General features: G+C 44.7%; 1 protein-coding gene across 1 annotated transcript in view; it reads right to left on the minus strand.

Moving 5' to 3' along the window:
• Nucleotides 1-15,333, minus strand: part of CSPG4 (chondroitin sulfate proteoglycan 4) — a 156,669-nt gene extending 141,336 nt beyond the window's left edge. Inside the window, exon 1 of the mRNA XM_067471264.1 lies at nt 15,088-15,333. Within this exon, the coding sequence (XP_067327365.1) occupies nt 15,088-15,178 (91 nt within the window). The 5' untranslated portion in view covers nt 15,179-15,333. The remainder of the gene's footprint in view (nt 1-15,087) is intronic.
• Between the last annotated feature and the right edge of the window lie 847 nt (nt 15,334-16,180).

A 16,180-nucleotide genomic window follows, 5' to 3' on the forward strand; every position in this document is an offset into this window, starting at 1 on the left:
TTTCCGATGGTCCCTGGCCACAGGTCGAAGTCTCGCCCGACTCTTGCATTGAAGTCCCCCAGGAGGATGATTTTGTCCTCAGGTATCCCCGATAGGACGGTGTCCAGCTGACAGTAGAATTTCTCCTTGATGTCTTCGTCAGCATCTAGTGTTGGTGCATAGGCACTTATGATGGTTGCCCGTTGGTTTTTGGCAAGATCGATTCGGAGGGTTGAGAGTCGTTCGTTGATGCCAGTGGGCGCTTCGGTCAGATGTTTCACCAGATCATTCCTGATAGCAAAGCCAACTCCGTGCAGTCTTTTGTCTTCTTCGGGCAGTCCCTTCCAGAAGAAGGTGTAGCCTCCTTTTTCTTCCTTCAGCTGTCCCTCTCCTGCTCTCCGGGTCTCCTGAAGGGCTGCTATGTCGATGTTGAAGCGTCCCAGCTCCCTTGCGATGATGGCAGTTCTGCATTCGGGGCGTTCACTGCCACTGTTGTCCATCAGAGTCCGTACGTTCCACGTACCGAAGTTCATTTTCCTTTTTTGGCCGCAGGGTGGTGACCCCACTGGACGCGGCAGTCCAGTCAGGGATAAGTGAGGCAGACTATGTTTAGGGCACCTTTTCTAGCCCCCTCCCCATGTGGGGTGAGCAGAGTGGGTCCTCAAAAGGGCTGCTCAGTCGCGGATACAGCTGCCGAACTACTCAACTGCCTCGGACCTTGAGGTAGAACGACTGAGTCCGTACCCACCGCCCATGTGCCAGTCTGTGACTAGGGGCTTCCAGATTTCACAGTCCTGCCCCCGTCGCCACTCGCTGATCGCCATGGGGCTTTGGTTGGTTTGTTTTTTTTCTTGGAAGACGCCTGTGCGTGGGTTTTTTTAATGTGTGGAGGTCAGTGCACAACTGATCAACACACAGTCTTCACAGAGTGAGGTTCCACTGGTGATGTAGTTTAACACAATGACCGTGGCTTCTCAGTCTGTTGCAGCCTTCTTCCGCCTTTGCAGCCGTTGTAACACGTGCCATGTTATCCTCCGCCTGCTCCGCCGTTGAGGTCTTTGGGTCTTCGGACTGTGCTTGGTCGGGAACCTCCCCCGCGGCCACTCCTGGGAGCGCACGACTCCAGTTGTTGTGCCTACAGGTTCATCGGAACGCGCAAGCCCCCTCACCACGACAAGGTGACAGTCCATCGACAAGGTGACAGTCCATTATATATTATTATATTATATTATTATAATATTATTATATTGTATTATTGTATTTTATATTATATTATTATTATATATATAATATATAATATATTCTATTTTATATATATTAGGCCTGGGTAACAACGGAAAAATTTGTTTCTAAAATCGATTCGTTTTTTGGGGTTTTTTGCATTTCGTTATTTAAAATAATTACAAAATTTTTGTTTTAAAAAGTTCGATATTTACAAAATTTCGTAAATGTAAAAAAATTACAAAACATTAATGAATCGATTTCCGAAACAATAACGAATCGATTCGTTAATGGCGGACGCGACCACGCAATACGCTAAAAAACCTCCAAATGGACAGGGGGAACTTCTGAAGCTTAATTAAACCAAAAACAACTATAAAACCCCTTAGAAAACCAAAAACAACTATAAAACGTGCCCCAGACATGCGGAAATAATAACGAAACGACCTCAAAACGATAACAAAACAAATACAATAACGAAATACAAAACATTTACGAAACGATTTAAAAATTCGTTATTTTTAAAAATTGTTCCAGACTGGTTCGTTATCGGTTTGTAATTGGAAAATTAACGAATTTTTTAACGAATTACGAAATTAACGAACGAAACCGCCCAACCCTAATATATCATAGAATCATAGAATCAAAGAGTTGGAAGAGACCTCATGGGCCATCCAGTCCAACCCCCTGCCAAGAAGCAGGAATATTGCATTCAAATCACCCCTGACAAATGGCCATCCAGCCTCTGCTTAAAAGCTTCTAAAGAAGGAGCCTCCACCACACTCCGGGGCAGAGAGTTCCACTGCTGAACGGCTCTCACAGTCAGGAAGTTCTTCCTCATGTTCAGATGGAATCTCCTCTCTTGTAGTTTGAAGCCATTGTTCCGCGTCCTAGTCTCCAAGGAAGCAGAAAACAAGCTTGCTCCCTCCTCCCTGTGGCTTCCTCTCACATATTTATACATGGCTATCATATCTCCTCTCAGCCTTCTCTTCTTCAGGCTAAACATGCCCAGTTCCCTAAGCCGCTCCTCATAGGGCTTGTTCTCCAGACCCTTGATCATTTTAGTCGCCCTCCTCTGGACACATTCCAGCTTGTCAATATCTCTCTTGAATTGTGGTGCCCAGAATTGGACACAATATTCCAGATGTGGTCTAACCAAAGCAGAATAGAGGGGTAGCATTACTTCCTTAGATCTAGACACTATGCTCCTATTGATGCAGGCCAAAATCCCATTGGCTTTTTTTGCTGCCACATCACATTGTTGGCTCATGTTTAACTTGTTGTCCACGAGGACTCCAAGATCTTTTTCACACGTACTGCTCTCGAGCCAGGCGTCCCCCATTCTGTATCTTTGCATTTCATTTTTTCTGCCAAAGTGGAGTATCTTGCATTTGTCCCTGTTGAACTTCATTTTGTTAGTTTTGGCCCATCTCTCTAATCTGTCAAGATCGTTTTGAATTCTGCTCCTGTCCTCTGGACTATTGGCTATCCCTCCCAATTTGGTGTCATCTGCAAACTTGATGATCATGCCTTCTAGCCCTTCATCTAAGTCATTAATAAAGATGTTGAACAGGACCGGGCCCAGGATGGAACCCTGCGGCACTCCGCTCGTCACTTCTTTCCAAGATGAAGAGGAAGCATTAGTGAGCACTCTCTGTGTTCGTCCACTTAACCAATTCCAGATCCACCTCACCGTAGTTTTGCCTAGCCCACATTGGACTAGTTTCCTTGCCAGAAGGTCATGGGGGACCTTGTCGAAGGCCTTACTGAAATCCAGGTACGCTACATCCACGGCATTCCCCGCATCTACCCAGCTTGTAGCTCTATCGAAGAAAGAGATCAGATTAGTCTGGCATGACTTGTTTTTGATAAATCCATGTTGACTATTAGCGATGACTGCATTTGTTTCTAAGTGTTTGCAGACCGCTTCCTTAACAATCTTTTCCAGAATCTTGCCCGGTATCGACGTGAGGCTGACCGGACGGTAGTTGTTTGGGTCATCCTTTTTTCCCTTCTTGAAGATTGGGACCACATTGGCCCTCCTCCAATCTGCTGGAACTTCTCCCGTTCTCCAAGAACTCTCAAAGAGAGGTAACTATTATATTATAATTGTATATTATATTATATTACATTATATTATAATATATTACATATATTATATTATATTATAATATACAATTATAATATAATATATAATAATAATATAGTAATATAATATATAATATAATAATATAATATACAATACTATAATATAATAGTATTATAATAATATAATATAATATATAATGTATATTATATTATTATAATATTATTATATTATATTGTTATATTATATATTATATTATAATTATATATTATAAAATATAATTTCGAAATTACGAAAATAATTACAAAAATTGGAAAAATTGTTTCGATTCTGAATTACTCCTCACACTATTCCTGCATGGCTCGATATTGGATTGTAAGCTAATTTAAATACGAATTAATAACGAATTATGAAATTAATGAACTGGATCGCCCAAGCCTACTAGTCTTTAATAAACCACTTTGCTGATTTAACTTGGACTGGCGTGTGGTGGTTAAGTACAGAGGTGTTTCCTGGCCAGGAGTGCAATATGCATCCTCTTTTTGAAGACCCAATATCTTAGAGAAATACTTGGAACAGTACTTCCCAAAGTTTGACCATTAGCCCAAGTATTAGAGGCTTCTGGGAGTTAAAGTCCCGAACACCTGGAAGACCAAAGTTTGGGAAACACTGACTTAGAAGAACATCTCTTCTGGATTGGACCAGAACCAAACCAAGGATTGCTTTGTCATAGTCGCCACCACTGTCTCATTCCAATGAGTAAGCCACCTTCTCCTGTGCCAGTCCCACTTCCCTTCATCTTTCGCCAAAGCCAAAGCCACACCTGAAATCCAATTCCTTTGGCAAATGGACCGCATTGGATGTGTACCGACCCCGTCAACGTCTTCTTGGACGTTGCCCCCATCTCTCTCCGAAAGAAACGAACAACACTGATTCGACAGCTCTGGTATGTGCTTGTGCTGGATCAAACTGTCTGGTGACAGTGTATATTTTGGAAAGAATGAATGCTGTGCAATGAAACATCAACTATTGGTGCCAGAGAAATGGGCAACGGCAAGGTCTGGTTCGGTCAAACTCAAAAAGGTTGCTCTTAGGTGGAAAGGAATGCTGGTTCTCCCATCCATCAATGCAAGAACTTTTCTGCTTCATTTGCAAGACTTTTGGCTGAGTGAATAAAGGAATGCTCCAAAAGATGTGGATGGACTCCAGTTGGAATTCATTGAATGAAGGAGTAATTGAATGAGGAGTAACTCTGATTAGTCCAATGGGTCTATTCTACTCTGGACAACAGAATGGAGCAACTTGGGGCGAAAAGTGGAATTCTATGCCATCGTGCCTGGGGGCTATAACTCTTAGTGAAAGAGACATAGACGTGACATCTTTCCCTCAGGGGATTGCTTCTTGCCTTCCTTTCGAGAACTAAAACTCTCAAGGACCAAAACACTGTAGATAACTCAAAGTAGGTTTTATTGTTCACAAAGAGTTATCTCTTTAAGGTAATAAGCTGGAAGTTTCAAAGGGGGTAAAGGAGATATACATTACAGTCTCTGGTTGTCTTGAGTCCAAGGAGATTTCGCAGCTGAGAAGCTTTTCCTGATCCCTCTTTTCTCAATGGCTGTGAAAGTCGGAACAAACATAACCCCCAGTCCAATGGCCTATGTTGAAGGCACAGAGTCTTCCTTTTGATGCCAATGGACCAGTTTGAAGGTGCTTGGGTCTCCTCAACATTGTCCAGGGCGATCTGGGCATGAAGTATGAGTCCCAATGGTAAAAACCTTAGAATTGGTGATGAGAGGTAACTTAATTAAGGGCTTTAGAGCCAAGTCTCTTTCTCACGTCTATCTGATAGAAAGTTTGATGGTAGAATGGAAAAGGAAAAGCTCTGCCCTCCTCCAGGAAGAGGTGGAGCCAAGCAATTGAGCTAAGGAAGCAATATAACTGGTGCAAACAACATTGATTGACAGCTATAAATAACCAATCAATCTAACTATACATTTACAAACTAGGCAAGTTTGGGCATGTTATACAGTTTAAACCTTTGCACTTTAAAGTTCTACACACAGGTGGTGCCACTCGCGGCGTCACAGTTCAGTAGCACATTTATGGCAAAGCAATGCTCTGCCATAGATGCACAACTCAGTGCTAATAATTAATGCACTTTTCAAGTATATAATGCATTGAAAAGTTACTTTTTTGGGACTATTTGTCCCAGCTGTCTGCAGACAACATAACCCACAGGCTTTCCAAGCAGTTGATTCTTTCTGGGCCTTGTGATCCTAAGAAGTTACTTTCTTTCCCAATATCTGGTCTAGATCAGCACTTGTACTTCTCCAAGGGGAACCAAAAGCTCTAAGAAAAATATTTCCTTCCCTCTTTCCCTTCCTTGTTCCATTATCTACGCTTTGCTTGCACTGCAAGGAATACACAAAACTTGACATTGATGGATGAGCCTATCTCCTGATTTTGCTTTTAGCATGGAAATGCTTGCGATATATTGAGAAGCGCTTGAGAGGAAAATGGAAAGGAGGTGGACTTTCCACATATAGAGGATTTTCATGATCCTCTTTGGTGGAGAGGTGGCTGCCAAGGGAGCGGAAATGGTCAACATTTTCTAATGTTACACCATTAAGCTGTATTTCTGGCATTGGAGAAGAATTGGCTGGTGACTGTGGAAGAGCACTTTGGTTTTCTCGATGTTCAATGACAGGCCGAGATTCTCGTATGCTTCTGCGAAGGTGTTTAGAGTGGCTTGTAGATCTTCTTCTGAATGCGCACAGATGACGTCATCAGCATATTGGAGTTCTCAGGGGCGGCTCATCCATTACGCGAAGTAAGCGGTCGCAGAACACTTTTTTTGCCAAGGGCGCAGAGGTGCCTCTGTAAATGCCCCTCGACCGCCACTTGAGGAGCGCTCCCTCAGCTCACAACAGCCCTAGTAGTCTGGGAGGAGCCTCGGCTTTCTTGCCTTGCTGCCAGGCGATCCTCTTCCCAAAGGGGCCGAGCCCTTGAGCCTCGCCTAGCCCCTCTCATTCCTGCTCCACCCGGCCACTGGGTGCACGAGCAGAGCCGGCACTCAATCGTTCTCCGCGTTTGATCCCTTCCCCATGACTGGCTCCCTTTCCCGATCCCCTGGCGCTCTACCCTCCTCCTCTCCTCTTCCCAATCCACGGGTGGGCCAAGGGGCGGAGCTGCCGCACCTGGCCCGCTTCGGGTCCGGAGGCATGTCTGAAGACCCCAGCGTACGCACCAAAAGTCGCCTCTTCTTCTGACTTTCTCTTCAGCCATTGGGACCAAGAGAGAGAGAGAGAGAGAGACCCTCCGGCTGGAGTTATCTCCCACCTCCGCTCCCTCTTTTGCTTTTGTGCCTATCTTCAGGAAAGGTGGGCATCTCCACCTCTCTCTCTCTCTTGGTCCCAATGGCTGAGGAGAAAGTCAGGAGAAGAGGTGATTTTTGGTGCGCACGCCGCGGTCTTCAGGCACGCCTCCGGACTCAAAGCGGGCCAGGCAAGGGAGCAAGTGCGGCAAGTGTAGTTACTGGGATGTATAGTTCACCTACAATCAAAGAGCATTCCGAACTCCACCAGTGATGGAATTGAACCAAATATGGCACACAGAACTCCCACAACGAACAGAAAATATATATCAATGATTGGTTGGGGGGGGGGGGGCGTGCCAAAATACTGTTTGCTTACTGTTGAAAATTACCTCTGGGAGTTCTATGACATGTTGTTGTAGCCTTGGTCTTGGCTTTCACTCTGCTGAGGTTAAATTGGGGGATGATTTAGATGCATTTCCCCAATTGATTCCTATTAGGAAGCCTAGTTAAACTCAATGGGGCTCATTTATGATTAGAATTGAACTATTCATTTCCCACTCTGTGGCTAATAGTAGGATTTTTTGGGACATAGTGGGTGGGATTTGACTCGAGGCTGTAAGACTAGGTGAGTAATGAAGTGTAAGGAAGGCAAGACATAAAATTCAGGTAAATATTAATGCTTTCTAATACAATCCCATTAATTCCCATTAGCTAATGGGACTCCATCGGTAATCATATAGACGTTGAACAATAAGCATTCCTGACATCAAAGATCTAATATCCTTCCAACAGAAAGTATGTAAGCAGCTTTCTAAAATTAAATATGTTCTGATCCTTCGACTATAATGAATCTATTAGTCCTCCATTATCTTCCAAAGGAAAATAAATTAGAGTTAATCGGACTCATTACACTGCTCAGCAAACAAACCGATTTGAACCTACTGTTATTTAATGTAATTTGATTACTTGAAACGCTGGCGAAGCATTGCCATCCATTCGAGACTTCGCCAACGACACAACTCTTGGAGCCATCGGAGACGATCAACGCCAATTACACACAGAGGGAGATTATAATACTTAGGAACCAGTATGTTTCCGTACACAATTGGGACGGAAAATCGGCTTATGATGGTAAATCCTCCATAAAACTCAATGCATGGGCCATACATTTATCATGAATTCATAAAGTGTCAATCAAATATCTTTTACTATTAGTACAACTGGTGAGACACACAAAACTTTCATCATCGGTGAACGAATCCTTGACTTTTTCGGTCATGAATGGCAGACTCCTATCTATCCATCTTCCCAACCACCAGTGGTCCACAAGAATGAAAATATGGTCCGCAGCCTCACCATTACTACATTGTTGTCTCGAAACCACGCAACAACTTGAGCAACTAATTTCGCAAAACCCTTTTATAGTGCCGAGGCAATGGGGATGTTGGGAGGGGAGAGGTTGGCTATCCACAAAAGATTACAACTACCACATCAGCTCTATATTATTAAATGTGGTTTTCAGTGGGCAACCAGATGGTGACTACTGGATGGCATGTGTTCTGTACCAGAAACTAAAGCTGAAATGGCCCCGGGTCAAGTGGCCCTTGGTCAAAGTGGTCTCTGGTCAAGTAGTCACTGGTCATAATGATCCCTAGTTAAGTGTCCGTCCCCCCCGTCAAGTGATCCCTGGTCAAGTGGTCCCTGGTCAAAGTAGTCCCTAGTTAAAGTGGTCCTTGGTCAACGTGGTCCCTAGTCAAAGTGGTCCCTGGTCAAAATGGTCCCTGGTCAAGTGGTCCCTGGTCAAGTGGCTCCTGGTCAAAGTGTTCCTTGGTTAAAGTGTTTCCTAGTCAAAGTGATCCCTGGTCAAAGTGGTCCCTGGTCAAAGTGGCCCCCTGGTCAAGTTATCCTTGGTCAAAGTGGTCCCTGGTCAAGTGGCCCCTGGTCAAGAGGGTCCTGGTCAAAATGGTCCCTGGTCAAGTGGCCCCCTGGTCAAGTGGTCCCTGGTCAAAGTGGTCTCTGGTCAAAGTGGTCCCTGGTCAAAGTGATCTCTGGTTGAAGTGGTCTCTGGTCAAAGTGGTCCTTGGTCAAGTGGCTCCTGGTCAAAGTGGTCCCTGGTCAAGTAACCCCTGGTCAAGTGGCCCCTTGTCAAGGGGTCCTTGGTCAAAATGGTCCCCGGTCAAGTAGTCCCTGGTTATAGTGGCCCCTGGACAAGTGGTCACTGGTGAAAGTGGGCCCTGGTCAAAGTGGTCTATGGTCAAGTGGCCCCCTGGTCAAAGTGGTCCCTGGTCAAAGTTGTCCCTGGTCAAGTGGTCCCTGGTTCAAGTGGTCCCTGGTTCAAGTGGTCCGTGGTCCAGTGGTCTTTGATCATAGTGGCCCCTGGTCAAAGTGGTCCTTGGTCAAAGTGGGCCCTGCTCAAGTGGTCTTTGGTCAAAGTGGCTCCTGGTCAAAGTGGTCCCTGGTCAAGCGTAGAATTAATGCAGTTGACACCACTGTGACTGCAGTGGGGTCAATAATATGGAGCCATGGGAGTGGCACTTTCACAAGGTCTTTAGCCTTTGTCAAAGAGTGCTTCTGCCTCACCAAGCTACAATTCCCATGCTTCTGGAACATGGCCATACAGCCCAGAAAACTCACAGCAACCCTACAATTTCCGTCATTCCCTAGGGTTAATGAAGTGTTGTTTACAATGTAGATGACCTTCTAAACCACCCGATAGGACTGTTGTGAATTTGAGATTAGTGGGGTGCAACTCAGAATAAGAAAGCACCCCCCCCCCATGCTGTAAAGCAGTGGTTCTCAACGTGTGGGTCCCCAGGTGTTTTGGCCTACAACTCCCAGAAATCCCAACTGTTAGGATTTCTGGGAGTTGAAGGCCAAAACATCTGAGGACCCAAAGGTGGAGAACCACTGCTGTAAAGAAATATCTAAATGTGGATGGGTCAACGACATTTATTTCAGCAAAACCATTCCATTGTTTCTTTTGTGGCTTTGCTGTGTTGAATGAGCACAAGCTCCTCTCCTGGAATTTACGATGTTATAACTTGATATGGGACACATGTCTTATAGGCAGCCAACTCACGTTGCCAAGTATAAGGCATGGACAGGAGAAACGCTTTACCATCTAAGGCAAGTTCCCCATAACAAGGACACAGGATGCTTAGAACGGAGACGGAGCACTTGCTTTTTTGCAACCAACTCAGCCACGCTGCGTAATTCAGGGAGTAGAATCAATCACGCACAATTATGCACGTTGGATAATAAATCTAGGTGCCTGGAACAAAGAATGGAGTGCTGAGCTGAACATATCATTCTCCCGTGCATGTTTTTTGGGATCCTCACTGCCTACTGAGAAGTCTCAGATACCAATTGTACAGATAGAGGAAGCTCTTGCGTTTTGGATTTTTCACAGTCGTGGTCCTCAAACGTTGGTTCTCCAGATGTTTTGGACTTCAAATCCCAGCCAATAGTTATTTATTTATTTGTCGTGTCAGGGCAACCAGTCAATTATATTACATTTCTAGCAGAACAAAGCAAACAAACAGACAAAATACAAAATTTGTGAGTTTGGTAGTTGATTAAATGTTCTTTGACCAGAATCTGGCCACTTGGAGTGCCTCTGGTGTTGCCGCAAGAAGGTCCTCCATTGTGCATGTGGCAGGGCTCAGGTTGCATTGCAGCAGGTGGTCAGTGGTTTGCTCCTCTCCACATTTGCATGTCGGGGATTCCACTTTGTAGCTCCATTTCTGAAGGTTGGCTCTGCATCTCGTGGTGCCAGAGCGCAGTCTGTTCAGTGCCTTCCAAGTTGCCCAGTTTTCTGTGTGCCCAGGGGGGAGTCTCTCATTTGGTATCAGCCATTGATTGAGGTTTTGGGTTTGAGCCTGCCACTTTTGGACTCTTGCTTGCTGAGGTGTTCCAGCGAGTGTCTCTGCAGATCTTAGAAAATTATTTCTAGATTTAAGTTGTTGACGTGCTGGCTGGTACCCAAACAGGAAATGAGCTGGAGATGTCTCTGCCTTGGTCCTTTCACTATTGGCTGCTACTTCCCGGCGGATGTCAGGTGGTGCAATACCGGCTAAGCAGTGTAATTTCTCCAGTGGTGTAGGATGCAGACACCCCATGATAATGCGGCATGTCTCATTAAGGGCCACATCCACTGTTTTAGTGTGGTGAGATGTGTTCCACACTGGGCATGCATACTCAGCAGCAGAGTAGCACAGTGCAAGGGCAGATGTCTTCACTGTATCTGGTTGTGATCCCCAGGTTGTGCCAGTCAGCTTTCGTATGATATTGTTTCTAGCACCCACTTTTTGCTTGATGTTCAGGCAGTGCTTCTTGTAGGTCAGGGCATGGTCCAGAGTGACTCCCAGGTATTTGGGTGCGCTGCAATGCTCCAGTGGGATTCCTTCCCAGGTGATCCTCAGAGCTCGGGATGCTTCTCTGTTCTTGAGATGAAAGGCACATGTCTGTGTTTTAGATGGGTTGGGGATCAGCTGGTTTCCCCTGTAATAGGCAGTAAGAGCACCTAGAGCTTTGGAAAGCTTCTGTTCTACCATCTCAAAGCTCCCTGCTTAAGCAGTAATGGCACGATCATCTGCATAGATGAAACCCTCTGTCCCTTCTGGCAGTGGCTGGTCATTTGTGTAGATGCTGAACATGGATGGAGCAAGCACGTCCCCTGAGGCAGGCCGTTCTTCTGTTTCCGCCATCTGCTTCTCTGGCCCTGGAACTCAATAAAAAGCTCCTGTTTTGTAGCAGGTTTCCTATGAGGCGGGTGAGGTGGTCGTCCTTTGTGATATTATACATTTTTCTCAATAGGAGGCGGTGATTCACAGTATCATAGGCCAATAGTTAAGAAGCATGGGATTTGATATCCAAACATCTGGAGGACCAATGTTTGAGAAGCACTCGTCTAGAGTTCTAGCAACCACTCCTTTTAGTCATCATGTCTAGATAAGTTTCCCAGAACTCTTTGGTCATTTGGGGTGGAGGCTTGTGGAAGTTATAGTCCGTGGTTTACCTCTCACACACATCTCCTCCTAACCTTAAGCCTTTTGAGGTTTCTTCTCCATGAGTAATCTCAGACTGCTTCAAATTTTCATCTCTTCTCTCCCACCCCAAGTCAACACCCTTCCTTCAACTGGACTTTTCTTAGTTCATGACTATACTTTTCCTTCAGCTGTTGTCTCAGAGACCATCTGCACTGCAGAATTATAACATCTCAACACCAGTTTAATTGCCAAAGCTCCATCCAATGGGTTCTTGGGATTTGTACTTTCTTGTGCACCAGACTCTCTGACAGAGAAGGGTCAATGTCTCACGAAGTTCTAGATCCAATCATTCCATCACATGGAGTCATAGTGGTGCTCTTAATTCTGCAGCGTGGATCATCTTTCAGTGACATGTCTCCAGTTCTCAATCTATACTAAAAATGTTCTGGTCTCCTTGGGTCAGTAAGAGGTGACCATCTCAGCTAAATGGACAACTTTCCCTGTTCTGAATAACTTGAATAGTGAGATGCTTCCAAACCTTCCATGCCAAATAGCAGAGATGTCTTTGACAGACATGCCATTCATATATGTCAATAGGTATTATTGATCATAAGCCATTCAGTTATATATCTCAGTTGTAAAGGGACGTATGGATCATTGCTGGACAGGTATTTCACCTTCTTTATCAGGGTAGGAAGAGTAGATGGTCATTAAATGGGTACAATTGGATTAAAAGGCTGCTCTACAGAAGGACCATCTCAGATCCCCTTTCAATTTCAGAGTATGTCTATTGTTGTTATGCTTATATTTATTTATTTATACTCCACCTTATCTCTCCTGAAGGAGACTCAAAGTAGTCTAGACCACACCCTTGACTTTGCTCTACTAACTATGAGATCTAGGAACATTCTTCTTCTACTTTGAATGTTGACAATCTTAGAAATATGTTATTGATCCACACTCGGGAACTTAGGGTCTCCTCCTAGTAGCACAACTAGTACCAGAGTTTCTTATGAGAATGAGAACAGCCACATGTGTTCAAACATCAGCTTATAGATGAATGAGGAACTTGAAAGCCAAGGTTCTGTAGGATGCCCTACAGAAGGACCATCCCAGATTGTCTTTTGAGTTCAAGTAGGTCTATGATGATTATGTTGACGATGATTTATACCCCACTTTATCTCTCCCAAAGAAGACTCAAAGTGGTCTAGACCACACCTTTGACTTTGCTCTACCAACCATGAGTTCAAGGAATATCCTTCTTCTAATCTGAATATAGACAACCTTAGAAATATGTAATTAATACACACTGGGGAACTATGGGTCTCTGCCTAGTAGTACAACCAGTACCAGGATTCCTTATGAGAAAACGAACAGTCACATGTGTTCAGACATCAGTTTATACATGAATGAGAAACTTGAAGGCCAAGTTTCTGTAAGCTGCCCTACAGAAGGACCATTCCAGATCCTCTTTCAAGTTCAAGTAGGTTCAAGTAGGTCTATGATGATGATGATGATGATGATGATGATGATGATTTATACTCCACTTTATCTCTCCCAAAGAAGACTCAAAGCGGTCTAGACCACACCCTTGACGTTGCTCTACCAACCATGAGTTCTAGGAACAACCTCCTTCTAATCTGAATATTGCCAACCTTGGAAAGATGTCATTGATCCGCACTGGGGAACTTAGGGTCTCCGCCCAGTAGCACAACCAGTACCAGGGTTCCTTATGAGAACACGAACAGTCACATGTATTCAGACATCAGCTTATAGATGAATGAGGAACTTGAAAGCCAAGGTTCTGTAGGCTGCCCTACAGAAGGACCATCCCAGATCCTCTTTTGAGTTCAAGTAGGTCTATGATGATTATGTTGATGATTATTTATGCCCCACTTTATCTCTCCCAAAGAAGACTCAAAGTGGTCTAGACCACACCTTTGACTTTGCTCTACCAACCATGAGTTCAAGGAATATCCTTCTTCTAATCTGAATATAGACAACCTTAGAAATATGTAATTAATACACACTGGGGAACTATGGGTCTCTGCCTAGTAGTACAACCAGTACCAGGGTTTCTTATGAGAACACGAACAGTCACATGTGTTCAGACATCAGCTTATACATGAATGAGAAACTTGAAGGCCAAGTTTCTGTAGGCTGCCCTACAGAAGGACCATCCCAGATCCTCTTTCAAGTTCAAGTAGGTTCAAGTAGGTCTATGATGATGATGATGATTTATACTCCACTTTATCTCTCCCAAAGAAGACTCAAAGCGGTCTAGACCACACCCTTGACATTGCTCTACCAACCATGAGTTCTAGGAACATCCTCATTCTAATCTGAATATTGCCAACCTTGGAAAGATGTCATTGGTCCTCACTGGGGAACTTAGGATCTCCACCTAGTAGCACAACTAGTACCAGAGTTTCTTATGAGAACGAGAACAGCCACATGTGTTCAAACATCAGCTTATACATGAATGAGAAGCTTGAAGGATAAAGCAAGAACCATCACCAACAATCTCATCTTAGAAATTGCACCGCATTGCTACAAAAACACTTGAGGAGCACTTGTAGAGATGCTGCTTGATGCTCCAAGCTGAAGCTTCTGCAGGACACAAGAGTCAGGAGTTCTGCATTCCAACTGTGCCCTCTATAGGGAGATCTCAAGAAGAGACCATCGTTCAGTCCAACCAGACCAACATCTTGGGAGGTAGGTCTTGGATGAAGGGTAGACTCTTCCACTCCTTTTAGTGTTTTTATGAGCATATATCTCCCTAAAGTGACCAGATACAATCTGATCTTGGAAGCTAAACAAAGTCAACTTTGGTCAGTTTTTAGATAGGAGACCACCAACAAAGATCAGGTGCTTCAGGCTATATTTCAGAGGAAGGTATTGGCCCCTCTGAGTTTTCCTTGCCTGAGCTTCATGAGATGCCCACAAATCAGCAAGTGACTTGAAGACATACCTAAGTAAACCCAAGTATATTCAACCATGCCTGAACGAGGACCATCAGTGAAGCTGATATCATCTCACAGTCAATCAACTTGTCAAGCAAGCTTTCTTTCTTAAGATATCTGCTTACATAGATTAGAAATGTAGACATCTGCTTCAACTGATAAGTATCTGATTGCTGTTTCTCCAAACATAAGAATGGCACATTCTGTGTCCACCCAGAAACCAGACTTTAAGCAAATCCTCTCCTACCAAATCTGGATCCGCTGGATGTTCTGGATGCTTTGACGGAGCTCTTGTCCAATGACCATCCCATCTGGTCTCCTCTCCTAACCATAGCTAACTCCCAAGTCTACTCCTCTCTGATCTTTAGCAAGCTTTCTCCAAGTAACACATCTGCAGGTCTCTTTGTCAAGAGATCCAGGATGTACAACCCATGACATCTCTGTCACAACCTCCAAGTCTTTCCCTTTTCCAATTGACAGTGAAAAAACAGGGAGAAAATTCAGCAGGAGCGAAATGTAGCGGCCCAGGCTTACCTCCGGACTCTGGGTTTGCGTGGAGCAAGGGCGTTCCGAGCAGGAGCTGGAACAGAAGCAGAAAGACCGACAAAACCGGACCGGATCCCATAGTATTGGCTTAAGGACGGTCCAGCGGTGCTATCATTCCCCGAAGCACCACGAAGAAGCAAAGCGAAGGAGGCAGGAGTTAAACAGACGAGCGTCTGTTTCCAATTGAGGGTTCGGCTACTACTATATTTAATAAACTTGCTGCCGAGGGAGGGACAGTCTACATTTCCCCACCAGTCACAAAATTGGGCTGGGTTAGAGCAGAGAACCTCTCCGATTACAAGGCAGCTCTTTCCGAGGGCCTCCCCCACCCCACCCCATTTCCCCTTTGAAAAGAACTTAATATCGCCTTGTTCTTTCCCTCCTCTGTCATAACTGTTTGGGCTCTGTCCAGGCCTCTGGTCAGGAGACGGTTCTCTAGAGTAGGACTGAGGAGAGGACTCTATAAAAGGAGGCGGCGGAGAGGCGGCATTTGGCTCGCCACTTAGAATCATAAAGTTGGAAGAGACCTCATGGGCAATCCAGTCCAACACCATTCTGCCAAGAAGCAGGAATATTGTATTCAAAGCACCCCTGACAGATGGCCATCCAGCCTCTGTTTAAAAGCTTCTAAAGAAGGAGCCTCCACCACACTCCGGGGCAAAGAGTTCCACTTGGAAAAGAACCCTCTATTTCAGGGGCTACAGAGACAAGCATCTTCTAGTCACTGAGAACTATAGGTTTTTTTTTTAAAAAAAACACACACACACACGACAGCTCTAAGAAAAATGCAGGGAACAAAACCAACTTCGGTACACGGCAGTCATTGACCTTGCAAAGGCATTCAACACAGTGAATCGCAGCGCTCTCTGGACCATCCTCCAAAAAACCGCGTGTCCTAACAAATTTGTGAACATTCTGCGTCTCCTCCATGATGGCATGATGGTAACAATCTTGGAGGACCAAGGCAGAGACATCTCCAGCTCATCCCCTGTTTGGGTATCAGCCAGCACGTCAACGACTTAAATCAAGACATAGTTTTCTAAGATCTACAGAGACACTTGCTGGAACACCCCAGCAAGCG

The sequence above is a fragment of the Anolis sagrei genome, chromosome 9, assembly GCF_037176765.1.
Source record: "Anolis sagrei isolate rAnoSag1 chromosome 9, rAnoSag1.mat, whole genome shotgun sequence".
Classification (NCBI taxonomy): domain Eukaryota; kingdom Metazoa; phylum Chordata; class Lepidosauria; order Squamata; family Dactyloidae; genus Anolis; species Anolis sagrei.